The sequence below is a fragment of the Danio rerio genome, chromosome 24 (assembly GCF_052040795.2).
Source record: "Danio rerio strain M-AB ecotype USA chromosome 24, GRCz13ab, whole genome shotgun sequence".
Lineage (NCBI taxonomy): Eukaryota > Metazoa > Chordata > Actinopteri > Cypriniformes > Danionidae > Danio > Danio rerio.
The window spans coordinates 35,463,055-35,488,580 of NC_141044.1; the positions used below are offsets into that span (position 1 = coordinate 35,463,055).

The 25,526-nt window shown below is 35.2% G+C and overlaps 3 protein-coding genes across 6 annotated transcripts in view; 1 reads left to right on the forward strand and 2 right to left on the reverse strand.

The window, feature by feature from the left end:
• The window catches only part of cubn (cubilin (intrinsic factor-cobalamin receptor)), a 115,998-nt gene extending 115,383 nt beyond the window's left edge, over positions 1-615 (reverse strand). The window contains exon 1 of the mRNA XM_087309808.1: positions 368-615. Within this exon, the coding sequence (XP_087165934.1) occupies positions 368-486 (119 nt within the window). The 5' untranslated portion in view covers positions 487-615. The remainder of the gene's footprint in view (positions 1-367) is intronic.
• Positions 616-1,839: 1,224 nt separating this feature from the next.
• On the reverse strand, positions 1,840-24,115 carry trdmt1 (tRNA aspartic acid methyltransferase 1). Its single transcript, NM_001018143.1, has 10 exons — positions 23,978-24,115; positions 23,525-23,634; positions 19,260-19,336; positions 18,265-18,336; positions 16,454-16,519; positions 14,731-14,800; positions 14,557-14,640; positions 14,181-14,482; positions 3,021-3,208; positions 1,840-2,041 (listed from the first exon to the last, which is right to left on the reverse strand). Exons 1-10 carry the CDS (start codon positions 24,048-24,050, stop codon positions 1,938-1,940), a joined length of 1,146 nt encoding a protein of 381 aa, NP_001018153.1. The 5' UTR covers positions 24,051-24,115; the 3' UTR covers positions 1,840-1,937.
• Positions 7,350-13,890, forward strand: LOC141380744 (retrovirus-related Pol polyprotein from transposon 297). 4 transcript variants are annotated; one of them, XM_087309813.1, is made up of 4 exons: positions 7,350-7,577; positions 8,672-8,925; positions 9,935-10,053; positions 11,570-13,890. In XM_087309813.1, the coding sequence occupies exon 4, from the start codon at positions 11,602-11,604 to the stop codon at positions 13,054-13,056; it is 1,455 nt and encodes a 484-aa protein (XP_087165939.1). In that variant the 5' UTR covers positions 7,350-7,577; positions 8,672-8,925; positions 9,935-10,053; positions 11,570-11,601; the 3' UTR covers positions 13,057-13,890. The 4 variants fall into 4 exon arrangements, with proteins under 4 accessions (XP_087165939.1, XP_087165938.1, XP_087165940.1 ...); XM_087309812.1 differs by having other exon boundaries at positions 7,350-10,053; XM_087309814.1 differs by lacking the exon at positions 9,935-10,053 and having other exon boundaries at positions 7,350-8,925.
• Positions 24,116-25,526: the final 1,411 nt, after the last annotated feature.

Sequence of the window (25,526 nt, forward strand, 5' to 3'; positions counted from 1 at the left end):
TTAGGATTTGTTTTATAACGTAAATGGTTTGTTCGAAATCAGTTTCCTCAAATGGTTTGAGTTACCTTAACTTTTGGGGTTTCACAGTGCATTTAAATAAATTAAAAAAAAAGTAATAAATAAAAACTTACTGCCCATTGTAAATTCATTATTTGCCATATATTTAATAATGCTTAGAAAAATGCAATTATGAGCAAAAATACAATTGACATATAATACATAATAGAAGCATTACCGTGTGATGCTATTTTTGCAATTTTTCACTTATTCTTGTCAATTACGATATTTATTTTACAAAACAATAATAATGCAACAAGAACACAAGCTATAAAAAAAAATCAAGAATAATTGATGGATAATGACTTACTGCTCGCTACTGATTGCTCTTTTTTGCCTGCTGTGGTTTTGCCCACCACGATCACCCTGAAGTCCAGCGAAGAAGAGCAGAAAGATGAAGATCCAGGAGAAGCTCAGAGTTTGAGCCATGATCACAGAGCTCGTCCCGGGACGCTCATCAGACACTTTCCTGCAACTTCACACCAAGATCTGGCTAAAAACTCAACCGGCCACAGGTGCACTTTGGCCTGAAGACTCCACAATTTCCTAAAATCTCTCATAAAGAAACACGTAAGGAGGCATTTAACTCGGTTGCATGTAAAAAACGGGACTTTATTGGTGGAGAGTCAGGAGGCGTCACATGAGTTTTGGAGATCAGTAACCAAAGTTAAAGCTTACGGTTCATTTTCCTTAAAGAACAGCTGTGAAGAAAATCACTTTCAGCATTGAGGCTCATATAATAGGCTATTTATTGCATTGTAATGTATATATAATCTATATAATTGGAGCACAACCTCTTATCAGTCTTCATAATTTGTTTGTTATTATCTTATTAATACCAACCACCCCTTAAAAAAGTAAAACTGAAATCTGAAACAAAAATGCTTTGAATATATGCTTCTAATAAAGTAGAAGAATGCATAAAACAGAAATAGATATGCTAACAGTCTTTTTTTCAACAATGTCATTATTTTAGGAACTAAAGACTTTCTGCTTTTATTTAAGATGTTTTAAGGTCTTTTATTTTATGAAGTGGTAAAATAATAGTAATATTTATTATTTTTATTAGAATTATTATTTTATTATTTTCACTGTACTCTATTTAATTATATAATATTAATAATATGAACAATTATAATACATTATGTAATTTTAGTATTTTATTATATTATTATTATTATTTTGCCATTTCAAAATTTAAGGACTTATTTTACAAAATGCTAAAATAATATTAATAATAATAATAATTATTTATTTTATTCGAATATTTTATCATTATTATTTACTTTTATACAATACAATTTACAAAATACATTACAATACAATTATTGTTATTATTTTACTACTTATTTCATTATTTTTCATTTTAATCAATTATTATTTATTTTCTTCAATTATTATATTACTCTTATTATTATTATTATTATTATTTTAATTGTCAATTAATTTTTTTATATTATTATTTTTTATTCAATTATTATTTTACACCATTTAATTATTATTTTATTATTTTATATTATTGTTATTTCTTTTATTAAATTATTATTATTATTATTTTCATTATTATTTTACTCTATTTTATTATATTATTATTTTATTTTTATATTGTTATTATTATTATTATTATTATTACTATTATCATTATTATTATTATTATTATTATAATTATTTTACCATTTTAAAATGAGATGTTTTTTTACATTATTACACATTTTTAATACCTGCAAAAATCATGTTAACAAATAATAAAACAACCATAATCAATCAATCAAGCATTATGTAAAAACATCAACAAATTATTTATTAATATATATACACATTTACAGAAAATAAAAACAAAATACAACAATGTATATCACATTTATCTATAACATATACAACTATTTTGAGAGCATTAGACGTATAAGATGTGAAACTACGTGGACGTTCAGGCTGTTCCCCAACACACGGTACTGCTGTTTGAAGGAAATGTGCTTTGGAAATGCTGAAAAACACAAAGAAATATTTATAAAACAATAATTAATTGAAACAGAAAAACATGAGTAACGATGACCAAGTGATGTTTTACCGTAAATATTCAGTAGCCCCATAAAAAAACACACTATTCTCTAAAATATTGACTTTAAAGCATCGTCTATGTATGGTAAAAAGCCAAGGATTATGAACTGATCATAGTAATTATACACTGCCTGACAAAAGTCTTGCTGTCAATCCCAGTTGTAAGAGCAAATAAGATGCTCCAGGATTGGCCAGCCCAGTCACCAGATATTGAACATTATTGAGCATGTCTGGGGTAAGATGAAGGAGGCATTGAAGATGAATCCAAAGAATCTGGAAGAACTCTGGGAGTTCTGCAAGAACGTTTTCTTTGCCATTCCAGATGACTTTATTAATAAGTGATTTGAGTCATTGCAGAGATGTATGGATGCAGTCCTCCAAGCTCATGGGAGTCATACACTATATTAATGCTTTTTCCACTGCACCATGACTTTATATTCTATACTGTACATTATTTCTGTTAAGTGACAAGACTTTTGTCTCAGCAAAGTCAGACCTTACTATTCTAATTAAATAATGAACAATCAAGGCATGATCATATTTTATTTTGGTAAAATAAGCGTAATCTAGAGTTCTTTGTCTTTCATATAAGCCACATCCCAAATGATCAACTAGAAGTCAAGTTATTATTTGTTCCTTAAACTTGGAAAAGGCGACAAGACATTGTTCAGGTAGTGTGTGCAACTGTCTGAAATTAATCTTGAAACGGCTCATCATATTCATAAAAGTCAGTAATATGCAGTTATCCATTAACCAATTCACACTTCAGTGGAATGACAAAATGGACTTTAAAGCTTATGATTCTGAAATGACATCGATGCACACATATCAGCACAAATAAAAACTTTTCAAAAGTGTTTTCTTTTCTGTTACATGCTGTGGTTGTGAATGTGTAAACGTCTTACTGAAATGATCCGGGAAGCCCATGAGTCTGCTGATTTCTCTGGGAGTGAAGTATCTGAGCTTGAGCCTGAGGAGCTGCTTGAGTTTGTCTTCCTCTGAAAGCTGATCCAGATTCTTAAACACCGTCTCCAGATCCACATCCATACATGACTGCAGGACGGAGCCCGTGCCCTCTACATAATGACCGTACCTGTGTACACACACACAAAAAAAACATCTGTTGGGGTCAACCAGGACTCAATGTGCAATCATATTACATTTATTTATTTATTTCATTTATTTAGACAGGTATGTTATACAACATGACACGCTGTGGCAGATATATTAATATTAGTTTTAATAGTTTTAATATTAGTTTAACTCAGTTTTTTTATTAAAAGATATTAATCAGAGAGCCACACTTTTACTAGACCATTACTAGACATCAACTGCTCCAAAGTAGCAGCAGAACACAATATGCTCACATTTCCTTTCTCTCTAAATAAAGTAATACAATTCCATATTCTTGCAAAAAAAGAAAAAGAAAATAATAATAATAATAAGACAGAAAAAATAACACACACACACACACACACACACACACACACACACACCCACACATACATATATATATATATATATATATATATATATATATATATATATATATATATATATATATATATATATATATATATATACATATATATATATATATATATATATATATATATACATATATATATACATACATATATATATATATATATATACATATATATATATATATATATATATATATATATATATATATATATATATATATATATATATATATATATATATATATATATATTCCAAATATATAAATGCATATATGCAAATGGTACAGCAGTAGAAAATAAATTAATAATAAAAAATAATAAAAATAAAAAACACCTTCCATCCATATATTCAAAAATACATTCTTATTATTTTTATTGAACTAATATCAAGGTGCTACAATTTTTTATATGATTTATTTATTTGTAAAAATTCTGAGAAAAAACAGAATTTCAACATATCAAAAAATCTGAATAATCACTTCATTTTAATAAAATCAGAACTGTAATAATTACAGATGGCACAAAACAATATATAGATAATAATTAATACAACAGTAATATAATAATTATTATTTTTAAATAATTATTTATTTCTAATATTATGCTACATTTTGTTCTATTGTGTAAAATTCAAAGGAAATGCAAGATATCAAAACATCTGAATAAACTCACAATTTGAATAAAATCAGGATTGTAAGAATTCTAAGAATAAAACTAACAAAAACAGAGCAAACTCACACAAAAAAATCATTTTAATAAATAAAACATATATATATACAGTTGAAGAATTATTAGCCCCCCTTTTTCTTTTTTAAAGAGCCCATATTATGGGTTTTTGAAAATTCCCCTCCATGTAGTGTGTAACACAGCTCTAAGTGAAGCGAAGTATCCAGCTAAGGCTTAAATCTGTAAGAATACAGTGTTTAAAACGGTTGATTCATCTATAAAAGAGTCGACTCATAGTGCTTCAAACGAGTCGCCTTGATACCGACTCATTAGGTGTTTCGCCATGACGTACGAACGAAACCAAGTTATTCACGTGCACGCGCAAACCCGGGAGATTTCAAACCTGAGGCCCCGCCCTCTGACGCAGAAACCCAGACACACACCCACAAACACACGCACACCCACAAACACACGCACACAAACATGCCGGTCGATTGAAGTCACACTGCAGATGGATATATTGAGTCTCTACCCAAAGATGAAACCTCAGCATTATAACCAAGCAGTTGGAAACTTCTGGAAGCTACATGCTACAAAGAATACTTCATCTGAGTTTGTTAAAGGAAGGATCAGTAAAGAGTAACTGATGGACGTCAGGATGGGTTTCTTCCATTTCTCAAGTGTAAGTACGTGCGGTTAAAGTTGTTGCCTCGTTTACTCTTGCTTGCAAATGTATTTAGTTGTGATTTGTTACTTGTAACCGCGTGTACTGTATCAGGTTAACTGGATATTTGATCTTATCGCGTGCAAAGTCACGTTAAAAACGCGACGCGTGCTGTTTGTTTATGGAGCTCCGTGCTAGAGTTCTGCTCCCGCGATTTATTCGGAAATTTATTCCCGCGCCGCAGAAATCTGGCGCGGGGACAGCCGCGGGAATAAATTTCCGAATAAATCGCGGGAGCGGTCGGTAACGGGTTTAATTTGGGACGGGAGCGGGCTGTCTAGCAATATCACGGATATTGCTATGTGAATTAGAAAGAGAGAGTCTGCGTGGTGCTTGTGTGTGTGTGTGTTAGTGCGCACGCGCGCGTATGAGAGAGAGAGAGAGAGAGAGAGAGAGAGAGAGAGAGAGAGAGAGAGAGAGAGAGAGAGAGAGAGAGAGAGCGAACGAACGAACGAACGACAGCTTGGCTGTCTGGACTGTATACTGGGGGATTTTTGGTTGTGTTCTCCGCTCTAGCGGGACCGGGCGCGGCGGGCAGAAAACGGAGCGGGTTCTCAGGCTAAAACCTGGCGGGTGCGGGCGGAAGCGGGAGCGTTGTCATCCGGAGGTGTGTGTGTGTTTTTGTGTGTGTGTGGTATGGCCAGTACACGACTGTCTCCTTCGTTCGGTTATCCGTGGCACTATCCACTCGCCATAGTGTGGCAGCTAAAATCCACGTCTATACTATCGAGCGTGTATGAACTGTGATTACTTTTTAAATTGCTGATTAGCTATTGGCCATTTCCCTCTCTGACTGAAGGCAGTCGACCAATCGCGACAGACTGTCATCGGTCCAATCAGCGCAGATTAGCTCCGTGCTAAGGAGGGGTTTGGGAACAAATGAATCACTGGACGATTCATACGGGAGTCGCTGGGATAATTAGGTAAAAATAAATGCAGATTATAAGACCATGAAAGTGTTTTTTGACCTTGCATGCATATTAGACTGTTGTTGGAGACCCTTACAACCAGGATATGACCCTATTTCATGTATAATATGGGCTCTTTAAATATTTCCCTAATGGTGTTTAACAGAGCAAGGAAATTTTCACAGCATGTCTGATAATATTTTTTCTTCTGGAGAAAGTCTTATTTGTTTATTTTAGCAAAAATAAAAGCAGTTTTTACTTTTTTTAAAAAAATTTTAGGGACAAAATTATTGGCCCCTTTAAGCTATTTTTTTGACAGTCTACAGAACAAACCATCATTAAACAATAACTTGTCTAATTACCCTAACCTGCCTAGTTAACCTAAATAACTAGTTAAGCCTTTAAATGTCACTTTAAGCTGTATAGATGTGTCTTAAAAAATATCTAGTCAAATATTATTTACCGTCATCATGACAAAGATAAAATAAATCAGTTATTAGAAATTAGTTATTAAAACTATTTTTTTTTTTTTTTGTTGTATTTTCATGTTTAGAAATGTCTAGAAAAAAAAAATCTTCTCTCCATTAAACAGAAACTGGGGGAAAAAATAAACAAGGGGGCTAATAATTCTGACTTCAACTCCACATGCATACATATACACACATACTTTTTGTTTATTATTTAAATTTTTAAAGTGTAAGAAGAAGGGTTGCCAAATAGTGTCAAATAGACAGCATCAGATCATACATCCAATGTACCTAACTGGGAGGGGAAGGATTTTTTCAGTTCAGTGTTATAAGCCTTTTAGCAATTATTAAACAGAAGGCGAGTGCATTTGATTGTGTAGATGACAAGGAAACAGTTGTAGGGTTATGTCTAAATAATGCTTCTAGGGGGCATGGCTTAATATCTAAAAGAAAGCACTCAGAAAATGATTTAAAAAATGATACCCAAAAAGTGCTTGGATCAAACCCTGGGTTAATTTTAGATATTTTTGCCTTAGTCCAATATACTCTATGCAATAACTTGAATTGTATAAGAGAATGACGAGCACAAATAGAAGAGGTTTGTACATGAGACAGAGCCTTGGACCATTCCTCGTCTCTGAATACATGATTGAGATCTGATGGGGATTAATAATATTGACCTTAAACTGGTTTATTTTAGTCAAAATAAAACTAAAATAAGACTTTTCCAGAAGAAAAAACAATTTAATATGTTACGAACCGCACAGTTTTGCTGCGTGTATGTTCTTTCTGTCTCTCTCTTTCTCTCTCTCTCTCTCTCTCTGTACCGGCCCTGTCATTTTCTCAGGTACCGCCTACTTTGGAGCACTATTGGCTGACAGGACTGCCAATCCTAATCAACCGTGTGACGATGACTTCTCTCTCTGCCAATCGCGTTCGTTGCAGAGCCCTTTAAAAACGGAAGCGGCAACGGGGAGAGATCAGCTGTTGTTGTTTTGGCGTGTTGTCTGTTTGGTGGTGTCCGTGTGCGTTGTCGCTGTTACTGATGTGTGCTTTGATTGAGATCTATTGATGTTGACTTTGAGTGAGTAACTGATGACTTTGAGTGAGATTTGTTTGAGAGTTCTGACGTGTGTTTCTACATCTATAGCCCGCTAATGCTCCATTCAAAACCTTCTGTGACTTGACAAGGGAGATCTGGAACAACATAGTAAGTCACGTGACATACATATTTGCACGCAGGATTATTGATGTATAGACACACTAGTTAGCGAAGTGCGCTAATTTTGTATTTTTATTTATTAGATAGAGTAAGTTCAGGGCGCTTTGCGCTGAAGACTTTTCTTTTCATATTGTTATTTTCTTATTTAGTGGATTGGGGAGGAGATTAAGGGAATGTTTTTGTTATATTTATTTCTTTGATTTCCATGCGCAAACTTCAGTTCCCTCTCCTATTTGTCTTGGTTCTTTTCAAATTTATCTTATGGTTTGTAAATATTGTAAATAATGTGGGAGCAATAAATCTTTTGCGGTGCTAATTTGTTGTTTGGTGTTTTCTTTTGCCATTTTTCAACATCAGTTTATACTTTGGTCATCTTTATGTTACTCCTTTTAATACCCTAGACAAATTGCCATCAAGGATTGTAACATGAAATGGGGCCTCATCCAGGATATTTATCTGAGACATTAAATAAGATCAATTAAGGTAAGATAAAATAAATCATCTGGAATAAATTGAATTCATCAAGAAAATAATTTTTGAAAAGTAATTTTTGAAATTAATATTTCTTAAATTTATCAGATGGTAATCTTTGAGAAAAATGACCAAAGAAAAGCTGTGTTGATGGCAACAGAAATTGCTGTATAGTAGTTGACATTTAGGTAAGTTGCAGAAGTAGCAGTTGGCAGCACTTTTTGAGCACGCGACACTTTAATTTAAAATGTTCAGTTTAGAGGAATTTGTTAAGAGTCCTTCATTGGAGCTGCTTGACGTTTGTCGGAAACAAGACTTGTTTTTGATTGCTGATCATTTTAAACTGGTAGTTAACAGACAGGATCGTAAAGCTGAAATTAAGCAGAAGTTAACAGAGCAGTTGGTTGAGCTTAATGTTCTTATCACGCCAAATATTGAAATGGATGAGACGGCTGATCATGCAAGCCCTGGTGATGAGGTGGTGACTTCTTTAGATATGGGAGATCAGAACGTGTGTAGTGGCAGTACAGATGCAGAAGCAGGGGTGGAGGCCGCTGTTGATACTAATGTTGGTTTGCCACCGTTTGAACCGTTCTCCCCATTCTCCATAGGTTCACGAGATGATGCGCGACTGAAAGTTCGCATGGCACGTCTTTATTATGATGCGCAAGAGCACACCCGTCGGGCTGAAATTGACTTGCGTTTGCAGATACGCAGACTCGAAATCGAGGCTGATACGCAGGTGAGACTGCGCCAGCTCGAGTTGGACGCTTCAAAGAAGGCTGCGGAGGCTATTCAGCCAGTTCCAGCTTCTTCTTCTTCAAATGTATCTCCGGTGTCGACTTCATCCACTTCAAGTTTTGACGTGAGTAAGCACATTGCGCTTGTTCCACAATTCAGAGAATCTGAAGTTGATTCTTATTTTAATGCGTTTGAACGCATTGCGACTTCATTGCACTGGCCACCTGAGTTCTGGTCTTTGTTACTGCAATGTAAACTTGTAGGCAAAGCTTTGGAAGTTTATTCTACTTTATCACTTGAAGAGAGTTTAAAGTATGATTCAGTTAAATCAGCAATACTTCGTGCATACGAATTAGTTCCTGAAGCTTATAGACAGAAGTTTAGGACGCATAGGAAAACTTCTAATCAAATTTTTGTGGAGTTTGCTAGAGAAAAGGGCACGCTTTTTGATAAATGGTGTGTAGCTAGTGATGTGGCAGATTTTAAATCACTGCGTGAGCTTGTTCTTTTAGAGGAGTTCAAGAATTGTTTGCCTGAGAGAGTGGTAGTTTATCTTAACGAACAAAAGGTAAATTCATTGTCACATGCCGCTGTTCTCTCTGATGAATTCATTTTAACTCACAAGAACGTATTTGTTCACTCACGTGTGGAGAATGCACCTGCCGTTCCAATTTTATCTAACACACAGTTTGTGCGCTCGAAAAATAATGCACCAAGAGTTGGCGATGAACGTAACTGTTACTATTGCCATGTAAAAGGTCATGTAATAGTTGACTGCCCCCGACTTAAACGAAAACAACAATCACAAGCTAAACCTGTAGGTTTTGTAAAGACTTTTAATCAGAGTGTGGCTGAAATCTCAAAAGATAAGGTAGAGGAGACGTTCCGTCCTTTTATTCTTAAGGGGTTAATTTCTCTGACTGGTCATGATGAGGATCAAAAGGAAATCACAATGCTTCGTGATACAGGCTCGATACAAAGTTTTATTGTTGAAAGTGCGATCAAATTTTCTGATGAGACGTCATGTCATTCTAGTGTAGTTGTGCAAGGAATTGAAATGGGATGTGTAAAGAGACCTTTGCATAATCTGCATTTAAAAAGTGATCTTTGTTCTGGATTTGTCCGTGTTGCAGTTTGTTCTTCACTGCCTATGAAAGGGGTAGATTTTATCCTGGGCAATGATTTAGCCGGAGGAAAAGTCTTGCCGTTATTAGAAGTTCTGGATGAACCGACAGAATGCACGTCTGATGAGGTGGGTGAAGCCTATCCTCATGTTTTTCCTGTGTGCGCTGTCACTCGTGCGCAGTCGCGCAAAGAGATTGAATTGAATGACTCTTTCTTTCCTTCTGTTGTAAATGGAGAGGGAAATTTGAACTTTGAGAAAAAGAAACCAGAAAAGGTGAGGATTTTGCATGATGTAACTGACAAGAATTCATTGCATTTAAAGATCACACGAGAAAAATTGATCACTGCACAGAAAGAAGACAAAACATTGACTACACTTTTTAATGCTGCAATTTCACTTGATTTGGCCAAAACAAAACAAAGCGCTTACATTTTAGACAACAACTTGTTAATGCGTAAGTGGTGTTCGTCACCTGACAAGGCAGAATTGGATGCTTTTTATCAGATTGTTGTTCCTGCCCCATATCGCCCACATGTGTTATGCTTGGCACATGATCATCCACTTTCGGGTCATCTGGGTGTAAGGAAAACTTACAATCGGATTTTAAAACACTTTTTCTGGCCTGGATTAAAAAGTGATGTAACTCGTTATTGCCGTTCTTGCCATGTTTGTCAAATTGCGGGAAAACCAAATCAGGTTGTTCCACCAGCACCGTTAAAACCCATACCTGTTCTTGGCGATCCATTCGAACATGTCCTTATTGACTGTGTAGGTCCGTTTAAAAAGTCCAAAAGTGGTAATCAATTTCTGCTCACAGTGATGTGTTTAGCCACTCGATTTCCTGAAGCAATTCCTTTGAGAAAAGTCACTGCACCTGTTGTTGTTAAGGCATTAGTTAAGTTTTTCTCGACTTTTGGTTTGCCTAAAATAGTGCAAAGTGACCAGGGCACTAATTTTATGTCCAAGCTTTTCAAACAGGTCATGGAAAATTTAGGAATCACACATCGCACCTCCAGTGCTTACCATCCAGAAAGCCAAGGAGCTCTGGAGCGTTTTCACCAAACTTTGAAGTCGATGTTACGGAAATATTGCATGCAGACTGGTAATGAGTGGGATGAAGGTATTCCAATGCTGATGTTCGCGATTAGAGAGAGTGTTCAGGAGTCACTCGGCTTTAGCCCAGCTGAGTTGGTCTATGGATACCAATTGCGCGGACCTTTGAAGGTTCTAAAAGATCAAATTCTGGAAACTGACAATTCAAAAACGAATGTTTTAGAGTACGTAACGAAGTTTCGAGCAAGGTTGCAGACCGCTTGTTCAATTGCTAGAGATTCACTTGCCCGTGCGCAAAAAGAAATGAAACGAACATTTGACAAAAAGGCAGTTGCGCGTTCTTTTAAGCCTGGTGACGCAGTTCTTGTTTTTATGCCTATACCTGGTTCTTCACTGTCAGCTAAATTTTTCGGACCGTACGAAGTGAAAGAAAAATTGAGCGAGACTAATTATGTGATCTGTACACCCGACCGAAGACGAAAAACACGCACTTGTCATGTGAATATGCTTAAACTTTATCATTCGAGGGCACAGGATGATGCTGAGAAAATGGCGGATAATGCTGTTATTTCTGTTGTTGCTGTGACAGAAAATCCTGTTGATGCTGATGAAGATGGGCTTATGTTTCCAAGTATTTCTCAGTCTACCGTGAGTTTGTCTAATTCTGAGATTTTAAAAGATCTTGATTCACATTTTAAAAACTTGACTGTTGATCAGAAACGCGATCTTGTGACATTAATTTCTGAATTTAAGTGTCTGTTTAATGATGTGCCAACACTCACAAATGTCATTCAACATGACATTGATGTCAAAGATGCTCGTCCAGTCCGACAGCACGCTTACAGAGTAAATTCTGTAAAACGTTCAGTTATGCAACAAGAGGTTGACTATTTGCTGGATAATGGTCTTGCTAAGCCTAGCTCTAGTCCATGGAGTTCTCCATGTATTTTAGTGCCAAAATCTGATGGTTCTTTTAGATTCTGCACAGATTTTAGAAAAGTGAATGCACTAACGGTTCCTGACAACTATCCACTTCCTAGAATGGAGGATTGTGTTGACAATGTAGGATATGCCAACTTTGTGAGTAAATTAGACATGCTGAAAGGTTATTGGCAAATACCACTTTCCTCTAGAGCATCTGATATTGCTGCTTTTATCACTCCAGATGCGTTTGCACAATATACGGCCATGGCGTTCGGACTCCGAAACGCACCTGCTACCTTTCAGAGGTTAGTAAACACTGTTTTAGCCGGTATTCCTAATTGTAGCGCTTATTTGGATGATGTTGTTGTTTATTCCAGAGATTGGAGTGAACATTTGAAGTCATTACGTGATGTATTTCAACGTTTTGCAAGTGCTTCATTGACCCTTAACTTAACAAAATGTGAGTTTGGTCAGGCGAAGGTGACTTATTTGGGAAAAGAAGTGGGACATGGTCAAGTTCGACCTGTGGAAGCGAAAGTTGAGGCTATATCTGAGTTCCCAGTTCCTACGACGCGGCGTGAACTTCGAAGATTTCTCGGAATCGCTGGTTATTATCGCAGCTTCTGTAGAAACTTCTCGTCTGTGGTTAGTCCATTAACTTCACTCTTAAGCCCTTCTAAATCGTTTGTGTGGGATGAAAAATGCCAATATGCATTTGAGAGTGTGAAAACACTGTTGAGTAGTTCACCAGTTCTTGCAGCCCCTGATTTAAATCGTCCATTCAAACTTGAGGTTGATGCAAGTAATGTTGGCGCTGGTGCTGTGTTACTGCAAGATGATGAGCAGGGTATAGCTCACCCGGTGAGTTATTTTTCGAGGAAGTTTAACAAGAATCAGTTAAACTATTCTGTGATTGAAAAGGAGACACTTGCTTTAATTTTTGCATTGCAACACTTTGAAGTTTATGTTGGATGTAGTGTACAGCCTTTGATAGTTTTTACGGATCATAGTCCACTGACATTTCTTTCAAAGTTGTATAATCACAATCAGAGATTGACACGGTGGTCACTCTTCTTGCAAAGTTACAACCTGGATATTAGGCACAAGAAGGGAGTTGAGAATATTCTAGCGGATGCACTGTCACGAGTATAAACTTTTTTTTGTTTGTTTTGAAAGAGTTTATTCTTAAGTGGGGGAGTGTTACGAACCGCACAGTTTTGCTGCGTGTATGTTCTTTCTGTCTCTCTCTTTCTCTCTCTCTCTCTCTCTCTGTACCGGCCCTGTCATTTTCTCAGGTACCGCCTACTTTGGAGCACTATTGGCTGACAGGACTGCCAATCCTAATCAACCGTGTGACGATGACTTCTCTCTCTGCCAATCGCGTTCGTTGCAGAGCCCTTTAAAAATGGAAGCGGCAACGGGGAGAGATCAGCTGTTGTTGTTTTGGCGTGTTGTCTGTTTGGTGGTGTCCGTGTGCGTTGTCGCTGTTACTGATGTGTGCTTTGATTGAGATCTATTGATGTTGACTTTGAGTGAGTAACTGATGACTTTGAGTGAGATTTGTTTGAGAGTTCTGACGTGTGTTTCTACATCTATAGCCCGCTAATGCTCCATTCAAAACCTTCTGTGACTTGACAAGGGAGATCTGGAACAACATAGTAAGTCACGTGACATACATATTTGCACGCAGGATTATTGATGTATAGACACACTAGTTAGCGAAGTGCGCTAATTTTGTATTTTTATTTATTAGATAGAGTAAGTTCAGGGCGCTTTGCGCTGAAGACTTTTCTTTTCATATTGTTATTTTCTTATTTAGTGGATTGGGGAGGAGATTAAGGGAATGTTTTTGTTATATTTATTTCTTTGATTTCCATGCGCAAACTTCAGTTCCCTCTCCTATTTGTCTTGGTTCTTTTCAAATTTATCTTATGGTTTGTAAATATTGTAAATAATGTGGGAGCAATAAATCTTTTGCGGTGCTAATTTGTTGTTTGGTGTTTTCTTTTGCCATTTTTCAACATCAGTTTATACTTTGGTCATCTTTATGTTACTCCTTTTAATACCCTAGACAAATTGCCATCAAGGATTGTAACAAATACTATAAAAAAATACTATAAAACTACTATACTATGAAAAAAATCCTTTGCCCTGTTAAACATCACTTGGGAAATATTTGAAAAAATAAAATAAAAATTCACAGGTTGGCTAATAATTTTGACTTCAACTGTATGTGTGTGTGTGTGTGTGTGTGTGTGTGTGTAAAAGTTACACACCCTTTAGTAAAGCAGACCGATCTCCTGCTGCTTGGCTGAACTATATCCATCACCAGAGCGTATCTGAGCAGGGTTTTGGGAGGCAGCAGATACGGCTCCATGTCCTCTTCCTCCTCCTGCAGAAAGTCCAGCAACCTCCTGACTGATTCCTGACTGTTCTGCTTTCTCTTCCTTTCCAAATCTTCTTCCGTCTCTAGCTTAAACATGATCGTCTTTTCTCTCTCAGATGCAGATGATGTGGGATGATCATATGGAACAGAGAGACCGTCTGTAGATTCAGACATGGGGAAGCCCTCAATAATCTGAAAATAAATGGAAAGCTTTAGTATTCAGTAGCTAACGGCAATGTCTTAGAATACTTCTAAAAGAAAAGTACCTCAGTTGAAACAGGGAAAGAGAAGGTTTCTGGTGCTCTCTTTGCAATCAGGAAGTATCTGAGCCTAGAATTAGGGATCCCAAGCTGTGTGTGTGACAAAACAAGATTTCTTTGCAGTTTTTAAGAGATGTGGAGAGCTGCAGTTTAATGACTATGCAGATGAAGAGACCTTACAGATGTTGGAGAAATCAGAAACTCCTGAAAGCTGTAGTCGCACTCTCTCAGGGTCTGAAGCAAAGCATCCCTGTATAATAAAAGACCAGAAACAGTCAGATATGCTTTCCTGATATGCTACTAAATAAATACATTTAGACAGTAAACCAATCATAGCTAGTTTTAAAACACCCCATTATGCTATTTTAAAAGTTCCTTTTATAAGTTTCATTTTCTTAAAATATGCATAAAATGTTTTATTCAAAGTGCCAGTCTCCCCTCCTTTTCAAATCGGCTCTGTTTTGATTGGTCAGATGGATCCCCTATACTCTGATTGGTCAGGTGGATTTGCTATTTTGATTGGACTGTTTTGATAGTTTGCTCTGATTAGTCAAAAGCTAATGCTTTGTTTTGATTGGTCAGATGCATCAACTCAGCTCTTATTAGTCAGATAATGCTAGTTTACTCTGATTGGTCAATTGTATCTGCTTTGTTCTGACTGATCAGATGGATCTGCTCTGTTTTCATTGGTCAGATAAATCTACTCAGCTCCAATTGGTGAGACAAAACTACTCTACTCTGATTGGTTATACGGCACTACTCTTCTCTGATTGGCCAGATGGCACTAATTTACTCTGATTGGTCAAATGTATCTGCTCTGCTTTGATTGGTCAGATAAATCTACTCAGCTCCAATTGGTCAGACAGAGCTACCTTACTCTGATTGGTCATACGGCACTTTTCTATTCTGATTGGCTAGATGGTACTACTTTACTCTGATTGGTCAAATAGATCTGCTCTGCTTTGATTGGTCAGATGGATCTACTTTGTTTTGATTAATCAGATGGATCTACTCAGCTCTGACTGGTCAGATAGAGCTACTCTACCCTGATTGGTCATATGGCACTGCTCTACTCTGACAGGCCAGATGGCGCAACTCTGCTCTGATTCGTCAAACAGATCTGCTCTGTTTTAATTGGTCAGATGGATCTACACTACTCTTATTGGCCAGCTTGATCCTCTCTACTCTGATAGGTCAGATGGTTATACTCTACTCTGATTGGTCAGATAGATATACTCTACACTGATTGGTCAGATACAAATACTCTACACTGATTGGTCAAATGCATCTGCTCTGTTTTGATTGCTCAGATGAATCTAGTCAGCACTGATTGGTCAGATAGCGCTACTCAGATTAGTCAAATGGATCTGCTCTGTTTTGAATAGTCACATGGATCTATTCTGCTCTAATTCGTAAAATGGATCTACTCTGCTCCAGTCTGTTGTGCTCCAGTCAAAACTCAAGGCTTGCTAAGACTGTGGATTAAAGCTTAAAATGTAAATAATGTTACGCTTTTTTTAAAGAATAATTTTATATCACAGGACCCCAAAAGAGCCATGGGTATACACTATAATTTGCCTGTAGGTTTCTTTGGACTCTCAAAGTGCAGCTTTTAAACATTTTATGAATCACCAAGGACCACAATTTCACCTTTAAAAAAGTCTTACATAATGTTGAAGAAAAAAATCCCCTACATTTCGGATGATCTGAAGGTAAATAAATAAACAGCAATATAAGGTCAATGTGCAAAGTTTTTCAATATTAAAGTACTTTTATTCCCCTAAATTAACGTGGACAAACTTTGAGATTCCTATTACCACAATCCATGGTGACAGAAACACAGAGGAATGACCCGATTGGCTCACAGCCACATAACCATGGTGATCTGAAAGCTCCTGGTTACCTTGCAGCTGAGCTCTCAAAGCCCTTCACATTCTCCAGCAGAATGAAGCGTGGCCGCTTGCTGAGCCTGCAGGAGCGAGAGAGGTACATTCTTTCACAAACACATTCTGGGACAGAAAAGCACTCTGGCTGGCAGAGATCAACTTGGAAAAGGGCAAACTGGGAGGGAGGAGAGGAAGCAATTCTTTATCAGGCATGAATTAATAATGTCAGATGTGCAAAAAAAAGTGCTGTGGTAGGAAATGTATTTTTTATAGAAAGCGGTGCTAAAGAGAGATGAAACACTAAACATTTTTTTAGATTTTAACTGAAGTGTTTGTCTTCACATCATTGAAGATGATGTTAGAATCAGTCATTTTAATGCTAAAAGAAAACTGGTTAACTTTAAGCTTTCCTTTCATCTTTCAGGTTAAATCGTAATGTTGTGTATATTTATAGCTGTATTTGTGGTTATTCCACTTGTGGAGTAAAATTGTGGTTATTCCACCAAATATAGGCTGCGTGATATTAGATAAAAATGCCATGATAGCACTATTTTTTTTCTTCATATATATTGTAATATTTAGAAAATCAGGATTGTTCATGAGGAGTTTTGAACGGTCACACTTTATTTTGATGGTCCGTTTGTTGAATTTAAGTTACATTGCAACTAATTCTCATTAGATTATAAGTAGACTATTAGGTTGGGGTTAGGCTTGGGGTAAGGGTTAGAGTAAGTTTCTTGTAGTCAGTTAAATGTCTGTTGAAGGAGCAGTATCAACAGATATTAAGCAGACAGTCAACTAATAGTCAAATGGACCATCAAAGTAAAGTGTTACCTTTTGAACTGCTCAAAAATTATTAATAAATAATTCTATAATCATTTAGGTAATTTTGCAAGCATTTTCAAAGAATATAAACAAAAATTAAGCATATAAATACAATAAAAACACTGAACAAACACTTTTTGGATTCTTTTATAAAAAGCTAACTTAACTGTCAATTCAGACAAATCAGGGATTACATTTGTTATGATATTAATAATACACTGCTTTTACCCTTATAAAGGCGAGCTCGTTTGGGGAACGAAAAAGAGGACACTTCATTATCACATAAAGGAATTAACACGAGTGACAAAACAAGTAATTTAACATTTTATTTAATAATTACATATTTTTTGAAAACTGTATATCTTTTGTCACAAAATTTGAAAAATCAATACACACACACACACACACGCGCGCACGTGCATACGCACACACGCACACACACACCTATGCCGATCCTTGCCCTACCTCTGCTCCCCACACTTTCCTATCGGTAAAATCTCCACTGACCTATCCCAGTAAAAGTGAAAATGATTATTAATAAACATGTCATATAAGTTTAAGTATTATATAAGTTTTAGATATGGCATCAGCAGTTTAAAGTTTTAGTTAAGCACATTACTATAAATAGTAAATCCAGAGAAACTAAGAATTTTCAAGTGGTCTGTTAAATTAATTCCACAGCTCTATGTTTTCAACACTATAATTAATCTGTGCATTACCTTATAAAAGTCATAGGTTAAATGTGATTGTGTTATAAATTGTGAGCTAACAAAATCACGTATTAATGTTTATATAGTAGAATGCAATGGGGAATTCCAGTGTGCATTTGTAAGAATTGTTGATGTTTTCCCCCATGAAAAGGTCTGAATCAGAAGACATGGTGTTGACAGGCTCCTTAGACTTTGCAACAGACCACAATCTTCAAATAACTCAAATTTGAAAACTGGTGTAAGAAAAACAATGTTACAGGGATGTAAAATGAGCATTGATTGAACAGTCTGACCTTGGCAGAAGATCCAGGATATACAGGAAGCTCTTTGTTCTAGGGTCGGCAACATCTCCCTGCAAACCAATCCTATTGAGAAACACACACCAGCTTTAGTCAACCAGTTAAGCATTTTTTTTCATGGAGTTGAACCAGATTTTGGTAAAAACACACATAAAAACAAGCATAAAAAAAACAAAAAACAAAAAAACAATCTGAAAAATGAGTTGTGTGTAATAACAATGGAATGGCACAAGCAGAACGTACTGAACTACTGAAATGTATTCAATACTTAACATAAATAGCTTTTTTGGTGATGAAAGCTTAAAGACGCCTCTCATATTCAGTTTTTAAACAGTGTAGAAACCTTGATGGTTCTGTGGGTCTCATCTATCAAGTCAGATCTTTAATTTGTATTTTCTATTGGATTCAAGTCAGGTGATTGTGTGGGCCATTCTACAGCTTGATTTTCTTTCTCTGAAAGCATTTGAGAGTTTCTTTGGCTGAAAGGTCCACCCTATTTTCATCTTCATCATCATGGTAATGTAGATGTTGGATTGAAGCAGCTGATATTCATTTAAACTGAGCAAGGACAGAGGGTTGCTGAAGAACTACTGAGAGATTTTAGCTTCTGTCTGGGCTTTCACTGCCTTTCTACACCTCCCTTTCTTCATGTGTTCAATACTTTTTCCTTGAGATATTTCAATTTTTTACTTACATAACATAACTTAATTTGTAAACTAATTAGATTTGTTTTCTTTGCGTATATGGAATTCTTTGGTTGTGACCAACATCCGAAAAAATTTCAAGTCAACGACACCTTTAGAAATATGTTTTCTGAGACAATGGTGAGGTGTTCAATACCCTTTCCCTCACTGTATGCTTGCTAAATAAAAGTGTTTTCTATGGAAAAACAAAACTGAATTTAAAAGAAAGGGCACCACAGTTACTCAAGATTTATTCTGCATGTTCCACAAAATAAAATAAAAATATATAAAAAACATTGTGATCACCTGGTGAAAGGTTGACACGGTGGGCTCATCAAAATCATGTCAAAATTCAGCCTGTCAAAATCCTGTAACGTCATTCCCTGAGACCAAAACACAAAAAGAGGTGAGCTAAACAAATTATATTACATAATAGAAAAAAAAAAAGATCTTATCCTTGTAGACATAAAGTGATCTTAAAATAACAATTTGCATATAAAAATACACATAGCATAACCATATGTATGCATACACTATAATTTTATACTTGCATAAGTCTCACTTTTGTATTATTGAAACTATTTTAACTATTTTAAGATGCTGAGATGTAAATAAAAATCAATCAAATCTTCATCTGAAAGCATTTAGAGTGCATCCATTTTTTAAAATATGTATTTAAATATAATAATTTACTCTACAATACCATATAAACATGCAGTGCTGAACATAAATGAGTACAGCCCATTTTGAAAATTAATATTTTATCCATTTTACAGTGAATATAGGTAATATATTTTGGTGCATTTCAACAAAACAAATTTATTAAACATATATGTTGATTAAAATATTATTTTAGTCACCAAACATATTTAAAAATAGAAAGATAATACATTTAAATTCAAGTAAAATATTGGAAAGAAATTAAAAACTACAAAATTTCAACAATTTATAAAAAAATTTGCTGTTCTTTAGATTTTGCTCTTTTTAAAATTGTATTTAATATTTTTCCCTAACATATAAATTTGGTTGTAATCATTTCGGACTGTTATCATGAGTTATTTTGTTAGATAAGCTCCAGATTTGGCTCCAGTACTGACTAATCTATGTATATGCACAGATATAATATTGTACAGCTTCCTATAGAAAATATGAATCTAAATGAGAGATTTAACAGGGGTGTACTCTTATATGTAGGGCACTGTATTCCCGCACAGCAATACTAATTACACTCATCTTAATCTTAACCCACCAAATCAAACACTGTTTAAGCATTTCTAATGAATGTCGGTCAGTGCCAAGTACATCATTACCATGCTGACAAAGCACAGGACCTTTAACCACCACAAAAACCACTTGGTTACACTTTTACCTCTGACTGCTTTAAAAAAAAAATCAGTCATGGGACATTGTGAAGAAATGCCATTATAAGGATGTTACAAAAGAGAATGCAATAAACCAATTAAATAAGACTTTTCTTTGTTAACACAAGCTATTACATTTGCATAAAGGTCAATAATCCCTCACATAATCTATGCAAAAGTGCAAGTGACAATAATCATACTTGTCAATATACTATTTGCAGATTAGCACTGATACATTATTCCTCAAAACTGAGTCTCTATTAGGACCCCAAGTGTTTCCATTGTGTCTAGTAGCGGATTCAATGTTAACTCCTGCAATTCCTGCAAAACTGAATTACGATGGTATTTATTTATTCATTCATTTTCCTTCGGCTTAGTCCCTCATTTATCAGAGGTCACCACAGCAGAAGGAACCACTAACTATTCCGGAATATGTTTTACACAGCGAATATATTCATACACTCTCGCATTTAGACATGCACTCATACACTACGGCCAATTTAGTTCATACAATTCACCTATAGCGCATGTCTTTGGACAGTGGGGGAAATTGGAGCACGCGGAGGAAACCCACGCCAACACAGGGAGAACATGTAAACTCCACACAGAAATGCTAACTGACCGAATGCTAACTCGAAGCAGTGACCTTCTTGCTGTGAGGTGACAGTGCTAACCACGGAGTCACCATGGCACCTATGAGTATATTATTTGGATCTATTTTTTTTTTTTTACAAAGGAATATGTCTATACATATTCATATACAACATTTAAAACGTACAACTTTTAAGACTTTAACTTTAACTTTTAAAACATGTAAGTGACTCTTGGGTTTCTTCTGACTATAAGCTAAATTTCTGGAGTTTTTTAAAATAGATTCATAAAAAGAGATTCCCAAAATCCTCTCTGTAAAATCATTTAACTCTAATGTTTGAGCAAAATTAAACTGCAATTTAAAAAAATATATTTATTTTACCTACATTTCATATTTTGTGGTTACAACTTTGTGTATACAATTGCAATCAGAATTATTAGCCCCGCTGAATTATTAGCCCCCCTGTTTATTTTTTTCCCCAATTTCTGTTTAACGGAGAGATTATTTTTTCAACACATTCCTAATAGGGATGGGAAGATTAACCGATATGTATCGATACGCGGTCATGCGCGTGCACGATGCGAGTACATCGGTAGAGCAGCAGAGGATGAATGAAATTTTGGAAGCAAATCGAGATGCATCGGTTTTTGCGAGATGCATCGGTTTTTTCAAGATACAGCTTATATTTTTAATATAGAATGTATTTTTTATTTATTAGCAAGTGTTGTCAACCTGTTTTTGGCGCATAATTTAATCAACCTACATAAAGTATGCCTTAGCAAGGATTTGCGGATGTGTACACTTACACTACAACTCAATGTATCAGGTGTGCGGATGAAGCTAGTGGTGCGCCCTCAGAAAGCGCGAGAAGCAAAACAAACATTTTATTCCCCACTGAGTTTTAAATCTAAAGTATGGCAACATTATGGATTTAAGGATGGACGACTTGACAGGACAGATGCAATTTGCAAAATGTGCCGCACATCTGTAAATACGCGGGCAGTACGACTAATCTGATATCTCACTTAAATCGGCGCCTCTGTGTTGTTGTGAAAGCATCTTCCAGTGTTCCTGCATTTTCGCACTGCTTCTTCAACTGTAGCTACCAGCTCCAAAAGTGGTGAGAAAAGCATTGAAAGTTTTTTCCATGCACAACAGTTTTGTGCGCTCTACGCCAATAACGGATGTTATTGCATTGTTCATCTGCAAAGATATTCAGCCCAGTGTCACAGAGAACGAAGGATTTAAATACCTCCTCCTGTTAATTTTTATTTAATTATAATAATAATATTAATAATAATAATGATAAAAATAATGGGTGTCACGGTGGCACAGTGGGTAGTTTGACCACCTCACAGCAAGAAGATTGCTGGTTTGTTATATTTTTATCAGCCTGTTGTTTACAGTGACAGTGATGTTTCAAAGCAGCATAACACTGCTAGTTCACCACCTTAAGTTTTGAATATTCAGTGGCACAATATATCTTTGTAAAACTTGTTTTTATAGTTGAAAAGTTAAATCACAATTCTTGTTGTGCAATGATAATCCTTTATGTTGAAAGAGTGCAAATATATATATTTTTTAATATATATTGCACTTATACATTCTGTTTATCGTGAAAATACTTAAATAATATGTGCTATATGTTCTAAAATGGCCCTCTACTGTAAACTGACACTCTGGCTCTGAGAGAAAAGCCATTTTGTAAAAAAGTCTTGGTTTTACTTGGTTAATAAATAATCAAACTCATTCAATTGCACAGCATCCTCTTTCACATCATCTCATAAACTTGATCTAATTAGTTAGTGCTGAATTATCGCATTGTATCGTGATATGGGTGTGAATCGTATCGTGTTGCATCGCAATATGTCACAAATGTATCGCTAATATATCGGATCGTATTCTTTGTATCGAGATGCGTATCGGATCGGCATTATAGCTTAGATGCCCAACCCTAGTTCCTAAACATAATAGTTTTAATTACTCATTTTTAATAACTGATTTATTTTATCTTTGCCATGAAGACAGTAAACAATATTTGAATAGATATTTTTCAAGACACTTCTATACAACTTAGTGACATTTAAAGGCCTAACTAGGTTAATTTGGTTAACTAGGCAGGTTAGGGTAATTATTAGACAAGTTATTGTATAACGAGGGTTTGTTCTGTAGACTATCGGAAAGAAATATAGCTTAAGGGGGCCAATAATTTTGACCTTAAAATGATTTTAAGAAAATAAAGAACTGCTTTTATTCTAGGCGAAATAAAACAAATAAGACTTTCTCCAGAAGAAACAATATCAGACATATTTTGAAGATTTCCTTGCTCTGTTAAACATTATTTGGGAAATATAAAAAAAAAAGAGAAAAAATATAAAATAGGGGCTAATAATTCTGATTTCAACTGTATTTAATGAAGTGATAACACATTACATTTTAGAAAACATATAATACAAAATTGTTAGCCATTTTTAATGTAATCAATAAATGGGATATAGAGTGAAAACTTCTACAGAAATAAAAGACTTAAGTGAAGTCGTATAAAACCCATGGAAGTAATTTAAAAACGAACAAAATGTCTCATCGTATAATCAGATGAAAATGAAACAACGACTGACCTCTATGGTTTTTGGCAAGAGTTGTGTAGTGGGGAAGTTGTGCTTGTAGATTAGATTGGCTGTTGTGTTGACATCCACAGCAGCTACAACTTCCGCTGGAACTAAGCTCTCTGAAGGAAACACAAGAATGAAGTATGAATAACAATTTTGACATTTAGGGATAAATCGATAACGTGTGACAAAACAAACACTTAAATGCCTAATTTGTTTAACGGCCTGACAAAGACTATTAAAAAGCCACAAATATCAAAACAGACGTGTGAAAAGTCATATTTTGTTTCTGAAAAAACACTTTACAAAATAACAGTTCAGTGCGGGAACAGTGACACTTGTGGGGATTATAAAACTCAAATATAATACGTGTCATGTTATTAATTTTACAGAGACAGAGACTGTGCTGCTTGATAGTCATGATTGTCAATAATCGCAACAGGTTTGAATCAAATGTCGTACCCTTTAAAGCATAATGCATTCCTCCTATCCCGCTGTATAGTTCAAATACTCTCAGTCGCTCCGTGTTCTCCATATTTCACTTTTAGATGAGGTATGTGATGTTTTGACAGCAGCTTTTCAAGCATGGCTCATGAGAGTCCCCGAAAACATGACCGACTAGAAACAAAAACACTAGTAGAACGTTCCGCTATTTTATTTTTCTCGTTTGACACTTCTATTATTATTATTATTATTATTATTATTATCAGCTTGGTTAAAGTAGATAATGATACCTTAAAAAAGACAAATTACTCGAATTGACTTTGAGGTAGGCGACTTTTCTACTAATTTATTAAGTTGTTCGTTTTTTGTAACCTATTTAACTTTTACATAGTCAATTTCATGTTTTTAATGCAACTTATTTCTACTAATATATAATTGAATAAATAATGCTAATTAAATTGATTTATTGCAACAGTAAGCTGCAATTGTTGCCGTACGTTATTTCGACCAGATTTTCTTCTTCTTTATTTTGACCTGATCTATCTAATAATTTTTTAGGGGTGGAAAAGATTCAATAAAATAAAATTTAAACAAATTAATACATTTAGCTTAAATAACACAACATTTTTACATGAATCAAATATTAATTAAGACGTTGCCATTGCATTAATATGAACGTTTATACAATTATTTATTACAAATTATATCTGTACTTGTTGCTATTTAACAAGTAAAACATGCTGTGAAGGCTGCCCTTTTTTTTTTAGCAATATTATATTTAATATTCTGACTTGAATAAAAATCTTAATTTAGAAGTTGCCAAACAATTTATCAAAATAAATATTTTAAAAACAATAGGCTATGTGTTGCAAATGTAATCTGCAATTGTTACCATCATTTTAACTTGATTTAACAAATAAAACCAGTTTTGTTGGTATTAGTGAATGTTCTTTCATTCATTCATTGATTTTCTTTTCAGGTTAATCCCTTTATTCATCAGGGGTTGCCACAGCAGAATGAACCGCCAACTTATCCAGCATATGTTTTACGCAGTGGACGCCCTTCCAGCTGCAACCCATCACTGGGAAACACCCATACACACTCATTCACACTCGTACACTAAGGTCAATTTAGCTTACCCAATTCATATGTACTGCATGTCTTTGAACTTGCACTTGTGGGGCAAACTGGAGCATGCAAAACCCATGCGAACACGGAGAGAACATGCAAACTCCACATAGAAATGCCAACTGGCCCATTCACAGCTCAAACCAGCAACCTTCTTGCTGTCAGGCAATCATGCTACCCACTGCGTAGCACCATGACACCCATCAGTGAATGCTTAGGTATTAAATAGTACTAACATTAAATAAACAAATAAATACATAATTTGACTTGAATAAAATCTTCTTTCAGAAGTTACCTAAATTATTCAATTATTATTCACAAATCTGCTTAATACCTCAATCTATTTACCCCAAAGTTAATTAAAAAATAACTCAACAATATTAATAAGCATAATTAGATGCTGTTTACTGTGGTGCACTGAGGTTTATGACAAATATTA

Coding starts and splice junctions, on each gene's coding strand:
- LOC141380744 (XM_087309811.1), top strand. CDS start 8,704: ATGGCACGTCTTTATTATGATGCGCAAGAGCACACCCGTCGGGCTGAA.
- trdmt1 (NM_001018143.1), bottom strand. CDS start 24,050: ATGGAGAACACGGAGCGACTGAGAGTATTTGAACTATACAGCGGGATA. Junction 23,635..23,977: donor AATGCATTATGCTTTAAAGG/GTACGACATTTG, acceptor TGTTTCCTTCAG/AGAGCTTAGTTCCAGCGGAA. Junction 19,337..23,524: donor TCTTGCCAAAAACCATAGAG/GTCAGTCGTTGT, acceptor TTTTGGTCTCAG/GGAATGACGTTACAGGATTT.